Raw genomic sequence first — 15,215 nt, forward strand, 5'->3', positions numbered from 1 at the left:
CAGGGGTGCGACGGGAGCCTCGGTGTTGTCCCCAATCAGAGACAACCATCGGTTTGTCCCAGGAAGGATGGACGGGGGGTTTCAGAGCTGGCATCGGGTAGGGATTAGAAGAATGGGGGACCTGTTCATTGACGGGACATTTGCAAGCTTAGGGGCGCTAGAGGAGAAGTTTGGGCTACCCCCGGGAAACGCTTTCAGGTACATGCAAGTGAGGGCGTTTGTGAGGTGGAAGGTGAGGGAATTTCTGCTACTCCCGGCACAGGGGATTCAAGACCGGGTGATTTCAGGTATATGAGTCGGAGAGGGCAAGGTGTCGGCGATATACCAGGAGATGAAAGAGGGGGAGGCTTTGGTAGAGGAGCTGAAGGGTAAATGGGAGGAGGAGTTGGGGGAGGAGATTGAGGAGGGGCTATGGGCTGATGCCCTAAGTAGGGTTAATTCCTCTTCCTCGTGTGCCAGGCTTAGCCTGATACAATTTAAGGTGGTTCATAGAGCGCATATGACGGGGGCGAGGCTGCGTAGGTTCTTTGGGGTGGAGGACAGATGTGGGAGGTGCTCAGGAAGTCCGGCGAACCATGTCCATATGTTTTGGTCATGCACGGCACTGGAGGGGTTCTGGAGGGAAGTGGCGGGAACAATATCTAAGGTGGTGAAAGTTCGGGTCAAGCCAAGCTGGGGGCTCGTACTATTTGGAGTAGTAGACGAGCCGGGAATGCAGGAGGCGAAAGAGGCCAGCATTCTGGCCTTTGCGTCCCTAGTAGCCCGACGAAGGATCTTGCTAATGTGGAAGGAGGCGAAGCCCCCCCAGCGTGGAGGCCTGGATAAATGACATGGCTGGGTTTATAAAGTTGGAAAGGATAAAGTTTGCCTTGAGAGGGTCTGCGCAGGGGTTCTACAGGTGGTGGCAACCGTTCCTAGACCATCTCGCTAGTCCAGTTCAGTTTCTGACCAATGTAACCCCCAGGATGTTGATTGTGGGGGATTCAGCGATGGTAATGCCATTGAATGAGCTGGGACGATGGTTAGATCTTCTCTTGTAGGATCTAACCCTGGGTCTCTGGATTCCTAGTCCAGTGACAATACCACTGCGCAATTGCTTCCCCAAATGAGGACCGAAGAATGGCGGCATCAAAAGCTGCCCTATAACTGAAGAGTTTCATTAATAAAACCCAGTTAGCCATGAGACCCTTCATATCTCTTGCACCATAGCTTTTAAGGTTTTACATTCTTGAAAATCTTTTGTTTCAGTTTCACACCAAAAACATCTTAAGATAATTTCATACTGTAACAGAATTATTAGGTTAGTTACTTTCAATATGCTGCTGATTAACAGTATCGATTACCTCCTTTTTTGTGTAGTTGCCTTTCCGCCCATTCATAAAAGTCAGTTACTTTGTTTCAGAATAAAAATGTATTCATACCTTCTCTGGCAACAAGTACACTGGCCACTGTGTCCGGAATACTGGTGCCTGCTGCCAACAGCGTGAGACCCATTACTGTCTCAGGTATTTCCAGCGTTTCTCCTGAATTGTAAGAGTTTGAGTTTAGTGTTCTCGTTGTCCAAGAGAATTCACATCCCACTGTCCCCCACCCCGACACACAGCCTGCACTTCGTAACAGCTGTATAAAGTCACATTATTTGAAAATGAAACATTCAAGGTGAAGGGGGGGGGGGGTTCAGCGATGATATATCTTAAAACTGAATTGTTAGCATGAGTAGTTTTACATAAGTTGTTTTATTAAGGATTGAGATGAATTATAGGACTGAGTAATCATTATTAACCATTAAACATGTATTTTTAGGACAGAGCAGTAATAAGTACTCAAATGGGATTTAGGATAGCTCACTTGACCAAAAAGGACATTACTTCTGACATCTTGTCTGTGATGAATAGTTACTGTACCCTTAACACCATGTAGGTGATGCCCCTTTAAGACCGGGTTTGGAACCCTTGGGGATTCCGCCTCCAGCTCCGCCCACCAGGGAGCTGTATATAAGGTGGTGCCCTGTAGGTGGCACTCAGTAAGCACACGTCTCGGTAACTGGCTAGTTCTCTGCTTATTAAAGCCTTCATTTATCATTCCACACATGCGTGTCGTTATTGAGGGTACTACAATTTAATAAGCAGACTACGTTAGGATGGACGCCGGTCTCGAGCCAGAAAAGCTCAACCTGGAAGCACGGACACCAGACGCCAAAGACATTTTTAAGTACTGGCTCCGCTGCTTCGAAGCCTACCTGGAATCCTCAGAAACTCCTGTCCTAGGGCCTCGCAAGCTCCGCTTACTCCACATCCGGGTGAGCCATAGAATCTCCGCCATGATCGAGAAGGTGAACACTTACGACGAGGCAATCGAGATCCTGCGGAAGCGTTTCGTCAAACCCATAAATGAGGTACATGCACGGCACCTGCTCTCTACCTGCCAGCAGCTCTCAGGGGAAACGCTAGACGAGTACGTGGAAAGGCTCACCGCACCCGGCAGGAACTGCAACCACCAGGATATGACAGGGGAAGTCCACATGAACCTGCACATCCGAGACGCATTCGTGTCCGGCATCCGTTAGACCTATATCAGGCAGTGACTCCTCAAAAATGGAGCTAAAGACCTTCAGGACATGGTAACGCTTGCCATCTCCTGGAAGTGGCCCGCCACAACCTAGGCACATACCCCGCGGACCGTGTGAGCCCGCCTCGGACTTCCCCAGACTCGGCTATGCTACGGGTCTGCACTGCGCGGCGACCCGCCCAGACCGGGTGCACACCGTGCTATTTCTGTGGGCAGGGCCAGCATCCGCATCAACATTGCCCAGCCCGCTCTGCCATCTGCAGCGGAAAGGGGCATTTTGCGAGGGTCTGCCTGGCCAGGCCCAAGGCCCAGAAACAAAAAGCTCACCAGGCCCAAAAATCGAGCTCACAGGCCCGGCAACGTGTCTGCGCACCGGCCGGACATGCCCTTTTCTGATGCGTCATCGGCCCCGTGCGAGTCATGGGGGTGGCCACCTTGGCGGCGGCCATCTTCTAGACCCGACACGTGCGACCGACAGCGGTGGCCATTTTGTGAATCCGACTCGGCTGAGGACTTGGACTACCCGCAACTGAGAGCGATCACCCTCGACCAATCGCGGCCAAAGCACCTACAGAATTCCATGATGCATGTCCAGATCAATGGGCGCGACACTCCCTGACTCTTCGTCTCTGGGAGCACGTAGAGCTTTATCCACCCAGAAATGGTAAGGTGCTGCTCCTTGCGCACCTATCCCACTTCCCAAACCATAACCCTCGCCTCCGGGTCCCACTCAGTCCAAATCAAGGGGTATTGTATTGCGGATCTCGTGATCCAGGGCACCGAATACGCTTGTTTCAAGCTCTATATCCTCCCTCACCTCTGCGCCCCCCCTGCTGCTCGGTCTAGATTTCCAATTCAGCCTCCGAAGCCCGACCCTGAAGTTCGGCAGACCTTTGTCCCCCCTCACGGTATGCAGCCTTGTAACACTGAAAGTTGCATCCCCCTCACTATTGGCGAATCTCACTCCCGACTGTAAGCCTGTCGCCACCAGGAGCCGGCGGTACAGTGCCCAAGATATGACTTTTATCAAGTCAGAGGTCCAGCGTTTACTGGAAGAGGGGGTCATCGAGGCTAGCAACAGCCCCTGGAGAGCACAAGTGGTGGGAAAAGAAACGGATGGTCGTGGACTACAGCCAGACCATAAACCACTTCACGCAGCTCGATGCGTACCCCCTTCCCCGCATAGCAGAAATGGTCAATCGGATCGCTCAATACCGTGTATTCTCCACGGTCGACCACAAATCTGCCTACCGCCAGCTCTCTATCCGAAAGACCGTCTCTATACTGCTTTCGAAGCAGCCGGCCGGCTCTTCCACTTCCTCAGCGTCCCCTTCGGTGTCACAAATGGGGTCTCCGTCTTCCAGAGAGCGATGGACCAAATGGTGGACCAGTACGGGCTACTTACCCGTACTTGGACAATGCCACCATCTGCGGCCATGATCAGCAGGACCATGACGCGAATCTTGACAAGTTCCTCTAGTCTGCCCGGGCCCTCAACCTGACCTACAACAAGGAAAAATGCATTTTCCACACAACCCGACTAGCCATCCTCGGCTACGTCATGGAAAACGGGGTCCTAGGTCCCAACCCCGACCACATGCGGCCCCTTAAGGAACTTCCCCTTCCCCGTAGCCTCAAGGCCCTCAAACGGTGCTTGGGGCTTTTCTCCTATTACGCCCAGTGGGTCCCCAGACATGCGGACAAAGCCCGCCCACTCATAAAGACCACAACATTTCCCCTGAAGGCTGAGGCCCGGTCCTGCGACATGTGCGCCAACGCGCAGGAGGATCGCCTGCGGGCTATCCACAATGACCTCTGTCACCCGGGGGTTACCTGGCTCGCCCACTTTATCAAGTCCCGCAACCTACCTTACTCCACCAAGGAGGTCAAGGCCATGACCAGGGCTTTCCAGATCTGCGCGGAGTGCAAACCGCACTTCTATCGGCCAGACAAGGCTCGCCTTGTAAAGGCCTCGGGGCCCTTTGAGCGACTAAGCGTAGACTCCCCTCCCATCCACCAACCGCAATACCTACTTCCTAACCGTCATCGACGAGTTCTCCCGCTTCCCATTCGCCGTTCCCTGTCCCGACCTGACCTCGGCCACCGTGATAAAGGCACTGCACAGCATCTTCACCCTGTTTGGTTTCCCCGCTTATATCCACAACGACTGGGGTACATCGTTTATGAGCGATGAGCTGCGTCAGCATCTGCTCAGCAGCAAGGGCATCGCCTCGAGCAGATGACCAGTTATAACCCACGGGGAAACAGGCAGGTGGAGAGGGAGAACGCGACAATTTGGAAGGCTGTCCTTCTGGCCCTACGGTCGAGAAGTCTCCCAACCACCCGCTGGCAGGAGGTCCTACCCGATGCCCTACACCCCATTAGGTCGCTCCTCTGCACGGCCACGAATGAGACCCCTCACAACCGCTTGTTCATCTTCCCAGGAAGTCCACCTGCAGGGTCGCGCTTTCACCTTGGCTGACGACTCCGGGACGTGTGCTTCTCCGGAGGCACGCGAGGAGCCATAAAATGGACCCCCTGGTCGAGAGGGTCCAACTGCTACATGCCAACCCCCGATACGCCTACGTCGAGCACCCCGACGGCAGGCAAGACACGGTTTCCTTCCGGGATCTGGCACCCGCTGGTCCCCCCACTACTGACGCCACCCCCCCTCGCGGTTTCCCTATTGGATCTGGCACCCGCTGGTTCCCCCACTGATGCCCCCCCGGGACCCCCACTCCGTCGGTAGACACCGACCGTGCCCCACCCTAGCCCCCCCCCCCCCCCCCTCCACACTCCGCGCCAGCACCGGCACCGCTAGCCCCAGCCCCAGCAATACCCCCAGCTATTCCCCCTGACCCCCTACCCCGACCCGGACGAAAACTCCGACCACCATGGTCCCGGATGTACCCTCAACAAGGACATCCGTGTCCGCCGCACCACCGCCCGAGCTGAGAAGGTCGTCGAGGACGATCAGGCTGCCAAAAAGAATAGACATGTGATTCCACTTCACCCCTGATGGACTTTGCGCTTTTCTTCAAACAGGGGGTGAATGTGATGAATGGTTACTGTACCCTTAACACCATGTAGGTGATGCCCCTTTAAGAATTGCCATCTCTTGGAAGTGGCCCGCCACTACCTAGGCTTGTTTGGAACGTGTTTGGAACCCTGGGGGTCTCTGCCTCCGGCTCCGCCCACCAGGGAGCTGTATATAAGGTGGCGCCCTGTAGGCGGCACTCAGTAAGCACACGTCTCGGTAACTGGCTAGTTCTCTGCTTATTAAAGCCTTCACTTACCATTCCACACTCTCGTGTCATTATTGAGGGTACTACATTGTCTTTCTGTTGTTCTGTTTCTCACAAACAGTCAGCAAGCTGCTGGAATTGTAAGCAGCTGTCAGGATGATGATCAATCATACGCTGCTTGCGACTCAATTGGGTGAAGTTTAAATATTGCTTGCAATTCTATTGGATAAGATTAAAAGAAACAGCTTCAGGGATTGGATCGCGTTCAACTGGGGTGGGCTATTGATGTCTGAACGTTGTATAATTACTGTGCTCGGCTCTTTGTTCGGAAGAACAGGTCTTGGCCGATATCCTGTCTGTTCTCCGTGTACACTTAACAAGCTTGATTAAATAGCCATCTTGTCCAGGTTGTGGTGTTTTTGTTTGTCTCTGTACTGAGCTGAGCCACAGGGAATAGCCCCACGTGGAAGAACTCAATACACGGGTCTTGAAACCGCTCCTACATTATTTGGCGCACTGCGAGCACGGTGTGCACAGGATTCTGGCAGAATGATCCGCCTCCTAAACACTGGTGAGTACATTTCAATTTACCACCCAGTAGATAGGGGAGTTACGGATCAGGCGGTCAGATCCATAAGTTGTGCGAAAGTTGCGAGTAGGTAGCGGTGGGCGCACACAACACTGAGAACGCGGTAATGTTGGGTGGGCAAAGATGGACCGTTGTGCCACGCCGATGAGCAGAGCAGAATAAACCGGCGCGCATGAAAAAGATTGGAAAGGACTTCCGGTTGCGGCTATGCCGAGATTGGTCGCACGTTCGGCAGCTCCCGCCGGGAACGGACTTTTGGGCTCTCTAGAGGGGCCCCAATGGCAATTGTTCGACGGCTTCCAGTGTGGAAAGGTGACAGCAAGGTCCCCCCGACATTATATGGATTGGACCAGGAGTGGAGCGGTTAAGAAAGTGATCCTGGGGCAGCGAAAAGTGCGAGGGAGGAAAAGCAAGATGGCTGCGGGTGGAGACCAAGCAGCATGGGCGCAGTGGTCGCAGGAGCAGCAGGAGTTCCTCAAACGCTGCTTTGAGGATCTGAAGACAGAAATGCTAGCGTCAATGAAGGCGGCGATTGAGAAGCTTGTGGAGACCCAGTAGGCCCAAGGGGCGGCGATCCGGGAGGTGCGGCAAAAAGCCTCGGAGAACGAGGATGAGATCGTGGGCCTGGCGGTGAAGGCGGAGGCGCACGAGGCGCTGCACAAGAGGTGTGCGGAAAAATTCGAGGACCTGGAGGATAGGTCGAGGAGGAAGAATCTTCGGATTCTGGCTCTCCCTGAAGGAGTGGAGGGGCCCGATGCCGGGGCATATATGAGCACGATGCTCAATTCGCTGATGGGCGCGGGAGCTTTCCCGAGGCCCCTGGAGCTGGATGGGGCTCATCGGGTCCTGGCAAGGAGACCCAAAGCTAACGAGCCGCCAAGGGCTGTAGTGGTGCGGTTCCACCGCTTTATGGACAGAGAGTGTGTCCTGAGATGGGCCAAAAAAGAGCGGAGCAGCAGGTGGGAAAACACGGAGATCCGAATTTACCAGGACTGGAGTGCGGAAGTGGCTAAGAAGAGGGCTGGTTTTAACCGGGCTAAGGCGGTGCTCCATCGAAAGGGGGTGAAGTTCGGGATGCTGCAGCCAGTGCGATTGTGGGTCACGTTCCAGGATCGGCACCACTATTTTGAAACGCCCGATAAGGCATGGAACTTTATACAAACTTTATACAAACTGAAAAGTTGGACTCAAATTGAGGGTTGGTCGTGGGGGGATGTTTACTGTGTTTATTGCGTTTGGGGAATGTTCTCTTGGTTTGAGTGCTGGGTGGGGATGGGTGAATGGATTTGATGTGGGGGCTGTGGGAGAGTGTGGGCATCGGTGTTGGAGGGGCAGGGCCCCACGGAGGAAGAGGGGGAGTGGAGGCGCGGGGATGGGGAGTTGGGGTGGGCAGCAAAAAGGAGCTGCGCCAGAGGTGGCGGGGCCGGCTAGGGAAAGCGCGGGCTTTTTCCCGCGGTAGGGAAGGATGGGGGTGGGGCCAGGGGGGGAAGGGCAGTGCTGGAGAGGAGCGCACACTGACTGCCAAGGGGTGGGGGGATTCTCACACTGGGGGGGTCGATAGAATGGCGAAAGAGGCCGGGGTCACTTACGGGAGTGTCATGGGGGGAGCAAAATGGCTAGATGTGGATCTAGCGGGGGGGAGGGGGGAGAGGCTGGGGGGGGAACAGGGTTGCTGCTGCATTGGCTAAAGGGGAGCTGGAAGTAGGAGAGGTAGTCGGGGCGGGGGTCCACCGCCTGGGGGACTGGAGGATGCGGGAGGCGTGGGCACGTGGCTGGGATAGAAAAGGAGATGGCTAGTCGGCAGGGGGGGGGGGGGGGGGGGGGTGGAGGGGGGAGGTGAGTAGCCCCCCAATCCGGCTGATAATGTGAAATGTGAGGGGCCTGAACGGGCCGGTCAAGAGGGCCCGGGTGTTCGCGCACTTAAAGTGACTGAAGGCAGATGTGGTTATGCTCCAGGAGAGACATCTGAAGGTGGCAGATCAGGTTAGGCTGAGAAAGGGATGGGTAGGGCAGGTCTTTCATTCAGGGCTGGATGCGAAGAACAGAGGGGTTGCAATACTGGTGGGAAAGCGGGTGTCGTTTGAGGCAATAAATATTGTAGTGGATAATGGAGGTCGGTATGTGATGGTGAGTGGTAGGTTGCAGGGGGTGCGGGTGGTACTGGTGAACATATATGGCCCGATTTGGGATGATGCCGGATTTATGAAACGCATGCTGGGTCGGATTCTCGAGCGTAGCAGGGACAGGGGGGGGGCTGGCGCTGCCGAATTTGTGCGGCTATTATTGGGCAGCCAATGTGGCGATGATCCGTAAGTGGGTAATGGAGGGAGAAGGGGCGGCGTGGAAGAGGCTAGAGATGGCGTCCTGTGTGGGCACGAGCCTGAGGGCATTGGCGACGGCACCGTTGCCGCTCTCACCGGCAAGGTACACCACGAGTCCGGTGGTGGCGGCGATGCTGAAGATCTGGGGGCAGTGGAGGCGACACAGGTTTGGTCCCCGATTTGGGAGAATCATCGGTTCGTCCCGGGAAGGATGGATGGGGGGTTTCGGAGCTGGCATCGGGCAGGGATTAGAAGAATGGGGGATGGGACGTTTGCGAGCTTAGGGGCGCTGGAGGAGAAGTTTGGGCTACCCCCGGGAAACACTTTCAGATACATGCAAGTGAGGGCGTTTGTGAGGCGGCAGGTGAGGGCATTTCCGCTGCTCCCAGCACAGGGTGATTTCGGGTGTATGGGTTGGAGAAGGCAAAGTTTTGGCGATTTACCAGGAGCTGAAGGAAGAGGAGGAGGCCTCGGTGGAGGAGTTAAAGGGCAAGTGGGAGGAGGAGCTGGGGGAGGAGATAGATGAGGGTCTGTGGGCTGATGCCCTGAGTAGGGTTAATTCTTACTCCTCTTGTGCCAGGCTCAGCCTAATACAGTTCAAAGTTACTCACAGAGCGCATATGACAGAGGCGAGGTTGAGTAGGTTCTTTGGGGTGGAGGACAGATGTGGGAGGTGCTCGGGAAGCCCGGCAAATCACGTCCATATGTTCTGGTCGTGCCCGGCACTGGAGGGGTTTTGGAGGGGTTTCGCGAGAGCTATGTCCAAGGCGGTGAAAGCCGACTTCCGGTTGCGGCGATGACCAGCTAAGCCGCACGTTTCGGCGGCTCCAGCTCCAACGGACCTTCGGGCTCTTTTAAGAGCCCCAACGGGAAATTTTCGCGCGACGAAACCCGGTGTGGGGTGAGTTAATAGGGAGTCCCCCCCAACGAAAGAGGAAAATATCGGCGGCGGCGGCTGCAGCGCGAGGAATCCTCGACGATAGGGACAGAAAGGAAAAAGAAACAAGATGGTGGCGGAGAAAGCCCAGGCGACATGGGGGCCCGATCAAGACAAATTTTTAAGACGGTGTGTGGAGCTACTAAAGGAGGTGCTGACTCCGATGCTACAGGCAATTGAGGGGCTTAAGGAGGCACAAAGGACCCAGGAGACAGAGCTCCGCGTGGTGGAGCAGAAGGTGACGGATAATGAAGACGAGATCCTGGGCCTGGCGGTCAAAACACAGACGCACGAGGCGCTCCACAAAAAGTGCATTGAAAGGATTGAGGCCCTAGAAAACAGAGTACGAAGGAAGAACCTTCGGATTCTGGGTCTCCCTGAGGGAGTGGAAGGAGCGGACTGCGGGGCTTACGTGAGCACGATGCTAAGCTCGCTGATGGGAGCTGAGGCCCCTTTGGGCCCCTTAGAGGTGGAGGGGGCTCATTGGGTCCCGGCGAGGAGACCAAACGCGGGAGAACCACCTAGGGCAACAATCGTGCGATTTCACCGCTTTAATGATAGAGAAGTGGTTCTCAGATGGGCCAAAAAAGTACGGAGTAGTAGATGGGAGAATGCAGTGGTATGGGTGTACCAGGATTGGAGTGCGGAGGTGGCGAGAAGGAGGGCGAGTTTTAATCGAGCCAAGGAGGTGTTACACAAGAAGGTGAAGTTCGGGATGCTGCAGCCGGCACGACTATGGGTCACGTACCAGGAGAGACATCACTACTTCGAAACGGCGGAAGAAGCATGGACCTTTATTAAAGATGAGAAATTGGATCGGAACTGAGGGACTGATATTACAGGGAAATGTTACTGTTGATGTACATAGAGAAGTAAATTGGGAAGGGGGGAGACACTAAGAAATGTGGGCGCCGGTGGGGGGGGAAAGAAGAGACATAGGCGGAGGATGAGGAATTGGAGTGGGGTGGCAGAGGGAGCTGCGCCACAAGAGGCGGGTCAGCTACAGAGATGTTCCCGCGCCAGAAAGATAATGGCGGGAAGATAGGCGCAAGATGGGAGTTCCCCACACGGGGGGGTCAAGGAGTGAGCAGGAGAAGCCGGGGTCAGTTGAAGTCAGCTGACTTGCGGAAGTAACATGGGGGGAGCAATCACGCTAGAGGGGGATCTAGCGGGGGGGGTGGGGGGGGTGGGAGGATAACTGGGTTGCTGCTGCAGAAATCAAAGAGGAACTGGCTAAAGAAAGGGTGGTCGGGGCTGGAATGCGATACCTGGGGAACGAGTGGGAGCGCGGAATCGGGACGTGGGACTGGCCTAGAGAGGGTGATGGCTAGTCGACACGGGAAGGGGGCAGGTAGCCCCCTAGTGAGGCTGATCACGTGGAACGTGAGAGGCCTAAATGGACCGATTAAAAGGGCCCGAGTGCTCGCGCACTTGAAAGGACTGAGGGCAGACGTGGCTATGCTCCAGGAGACGCACCTGAAGGTGGCGGACCAAGTTAGGTTAAGGAAAGGATGCGTGGGACAGGTGTTCCATTCAGGGCTAGATGCAAAGAATAGAGGGGTGGCCATACTGGTGGGGAAACGGGTAGCATTTGAAGCAAGGAGCATTGTAGCAGATAGTGGAGGCAGATATGTAATGGTGAGTGGCAGGCTGGAGGGAATGGAGGTTGTGTTGGTTAACGTATATGCCCCGAATTGGGACGATGCGGGATTTATGAGGCGGATGCTGGGACGTATACCGGACCTGGAGGTAGGAAACTTGATATTGGGAGGGGACTTCAACACCGTGCTGGACCCAGGGTTAGGTAGATCCAGATCTAAGACCGGAAGAAGGCCGGCAGCGGCCAAGGTGCTTAAGGGGTTTATGGACCAAATGGGGGGAGTGGATCCATGGCGATTTCTTAGACCGAGGGCCAGGGAGTTCTCCTTCTTCTCCCATGTTCATAAAGTGTACTCCCGGATAGATTTTTTTGTTTTGGGAAGGTCATTGATCTCGAGGGTGGAAGAAGCTGAGTATTCAGCCATAGCTATTTCGGATCATGCCCCACATTGGGTGGACCTGGAACTAGGAGAGGAGAGGGAGCAGCGAGCACTCTGGCGATTAGATGTGGGATTGTTGGCGGATGAGGGAGTCTGTGGAAGAGTGCGGGGATGTATCGAGAGGTACCTGGAGGCCAATGACGACGGGGAGGTCCGAGTGGGAGTGGTATGGGAAGCACTAAAGGTGGTGGTCAAAGGAGAGCTGATCTCCATCAGGGCCCACAAAGGGAAAACAGAGGCCAAGGAAAGGGAAAGACTACTGGGGGAGATCTTAAGGGTGGACAGGGAATTTGCGGAGACCCTGGAGGAGGGACTGTACAGGGAGAGACGACGGAGGTCGTCCTTCTGACCACCAGGAGGGCGGAGGTGCTGTGGAGGAAGGCACAGGGGGTGAGGTATGAGTATGGGGTAAAGGCTAGTCGCCTGTTGGCCCATCAGCTGCGAAAGAGGACAGCGGCGAGGGAGATAGGGGGAATTAGAGACAAAAAGGGAGCTACGGTGCGGAGAGCAGGGAAGATAAACGGGGTGTTTAAGACCTTTTACGAAAGACTTTATAGGTCCCAACCCCCGGAGGGAAAAGAGGAGATGCGGCAGTTCCTGGACCAATTAAGGTTCCCGAGGGTGGAGGAGCAGGAGGCGGAAGGCCTGTGGGCACCAATTGGGGTTGACGAGGTTACCAAGGGGCTGGGGAACATGCAGGCAGGGAAGGCTCCGGGACCAGATGGGTTCCCGGTGGAATTTTATAGAAAATATGTGGACCTGCTGGCCCCGCTGTTGGTGAGGACTTTTAACGAGGCCAGGGAAGGAGGGACTCTACCCCCGACAATGTCGGAGGCGACGATATCGCTAATTTTGAAGCGGGATAAAGATCCGCTGCAGTGCGGGTCCTATAGGCCTATTTCACTATTAAATGTGGACGCCAAATTGCTAGCAAAGGTGCTGGCATCGAGGATAGAGGACTGTGTCCTGGGGGTGGTGCACGAAGACCAGACAGGGTTCGTAAAGGGGAGACAACTAAATGTCAACGTGCGACGGCTATTAGGGGTGATAATGATGCCCCCAGTAGAGGGGGAGGCAGAGATAGTGGCGGCAATGGATGCGGAGAAGGCATTTGACAGGGTGGAGTGGGAGTACCTATGGGAGGTGCTAAGGAGGTTCGGGTTCGGGAACGGGTTTATTAGCTGGGTCAAACTCCTTTATGGGGCCCCAACGGCAAGTGTGGTCACGGGTCGGCAAAGATTGGAGTATTTCCGACTATACAGGGGAACAAGACAGGGATGCCCGCTATCTCCATTACTGTTCGCGTTGGCAATTGAACCACTGGCCATGGCGCTGAGAGACTCCAGGAAATGGAGAGGGGTGATTAGAGGGGGAGAAGAACACCGAGTGTCGCTCTACGCGAATGACCTACTGTTGTATGTGACGGACCCAGTGGGGGGGATGACAGAGGTCATGCAGATATTGAGGGAGTTCGGAGATTTCTCGGGATATAGGCTAAACATGGGGAAGAGTGAACTTTTCGTGATACACCCTGGGGACCAGAGTAGAGGGATAGAAGGCCTGCCTCTAAGGAAAGTGGAAAGAAACTTCCGATACCTGGGGATTCAGATCGGCAAGAGCTGGGGAACCTTGCACAGACTTAATCTGACACGATTGGTAGAACTCATAGGAAGAGGACTTCAAGAGGTGGGACATGCAGCCACTGTCATTGGCGGGCAGAGTGCAGGCAATTAAGATGATGGTCCTCCCGAGGTTCCTATTTGGATTCCAATGTCTCCCTATACTAATTACTAAGGCCTTCTTTAAAAAAATAGACAGGAGCATCACGAGCTTTGTGTGGGCAGGGAAAGTCCCGAGGGTAAGGAGGGAGTTCTTACAACGTAGCAGAGACAGAGGGGGACTGGCGCTACCGAATTTGGGCGACTATTAGTGGGCCGCCAATGTGGCGATGATCCGTAAATGGATGATAGAGGGAGAGGGAGCGGCGTGGAAAAGACTGGAGAGAAAGTCCTGTAAAGGGACGAGTCTAGAGGCGCTGGTGATGGCGCCGCTACCGCTCTCACCAAAACAATTTACCACGAACCCAGTGGTGGCGGCAACATTACATATCTGGGGACAATGGAGGCGACAGAGAGGTGTGCTGGGAGCCCTGGTGGGGTCCCCAATCAGGAACAACCATAGGTTTGCCCCAGGAAGAATGGATGGAGGATTCCGGAGTTGGCACCAGTTGGGAATTAGGAGGGTGGGAGATTTATTTATAGACGGGACGTTTGCGAACTTGGGAGCGTTGGAGGAAAAGTATAAGCTGCCCCGGGGAAACTTTTTTAGGTATATGCAGGTGAGGGCGTTCACAAGACAACAGGTGAGGGAATTTCCATTGCTCCCGACACAGGGGATCCAGGATAGAATGCTCTCGGGGGTGTGGGTCGGGGAGGGCAAGGTGTCAGAGATATACCGAGAGATGAGAGAAGAGGGGGAGGAGCTGGTGGGCGAACTAAAAAGAAAGTGGCAAGAAGAGCTCGGGGAGGAGATAGAGGAGGGTATGTGGGCTGATGCCCTAAGCAGGGTAAATTCCTCTTCCTCGTGCGCCAGGCTTAGCCTGATTCAATTTAAGGTGCTACATAGAGCACACATAACGGGAGAAAGGTTGAGCAGGTTCTTCGGAGTGGAGGACAAGTGTGGGAGGTGCGGCGGAAGCCCGGCAAACCACACACATATGTTTTGGTTGTGCCCGGCACTGGAGGGGTATTGGAGGGGAGTGACGGGAGTGATTTCGAAGGTGGTGAAGGTCCGGGTCAAACCAGGCTGGGGGTTAGCTTTATTTGGAGTTCATAAAACTGGAGCAGATGAAGTTTGCGCTGAGAGGATCGGCTCAAGGGTTCACCAGGCGGTGGCAGCCATTCCTCGACTACCTAGGGGAACGTTAGAGGGAAGATAGATGACCAGCAGCAGCAACCCAGGGGGGAGGGGGGGGGGGGAGGAGAACGTTTTATTTTATGTTAATTGCTTAGTTTACCATGTTGGTTAGTTACTTGTTATTAGACTGTGGTTATTATGTTACATGTACTGTTAAATTTTTTTTCATATGTTTGATGTGTAAGGGGAAAAAATTGTGATCGAAAAATTTTCAATAAAATATATTTTTAAAAATAGGTGGTGAAAGCCTGGGTCAAGCCAAGCTGGGGGTTGGCATTATTTGGGGTAATGGACGAGCCGGGAGTGTAGGAGGCGAAAGAGGCTGGTATTCTGGCCTTTGCGTCCCTGGTAGCCCGGCGGAGGATTTTGCTATTATGGAAAGATGCAAAGCCCCCTAGTGTGGAAGCTTGGATCAATGATATGGCAGGGTTCATCAAGCTGGAGAGGATAAAGTTTGCCTTGCGAGGGTCTGTGCAGGGGTTCCTCAGGCGGTGGCAACCGTTCCTAGACTATCTCGCGGAGCGTTAGGTGGGCAGCAGCAGCGCAGGGGCAGGGGGTGGGGGGGGGGGGGGGTAGAGGGAGGGGGTTCTTTTGGGGGGG

General features: G+C 54.7%; 1 protein-coding gene across 1 annotated transcript in view; it reads right to left on the reverse strand.

Moving 5' to 3' along the window:
* The window catches only part of slc24a5 (solute carrier family 24 member 5), an 83,659-nt gene that overhangs the window by 19,431 nt on the left and 49,013 nt on the right, over positions 1-15,215 (reverse strand). Inside the window, exon 8 of the mRNA XM_072470602.1 lies at positions 1,422-1,523. Within this exon, the coding sequence (XP_072326703.1) occupies positions 1,422-1,523 (102 nt within the window). The remainder of the gene's footprint in view (positions 1-1,421; positions 1,524-15,215) is intronic.

The sequence above is a fragment of the Scyliorhinus torazame genome, chromosome 12, assembly GCF_047496885.1.
Source record: "Scyliorhinus torazame isolate Kashiwa2021f chromosome 12, sScyTor2.1, whole genome shotgun sequence".
Classification (NCBI taxonomy): domain Eukaryota; kingdom Metazoa; phylum Chordata; class Chondrichthyes; order Carcharhiniformes; family Scyliorhinidae; genus Scyliorhinus; species Scyliorhinus torazame.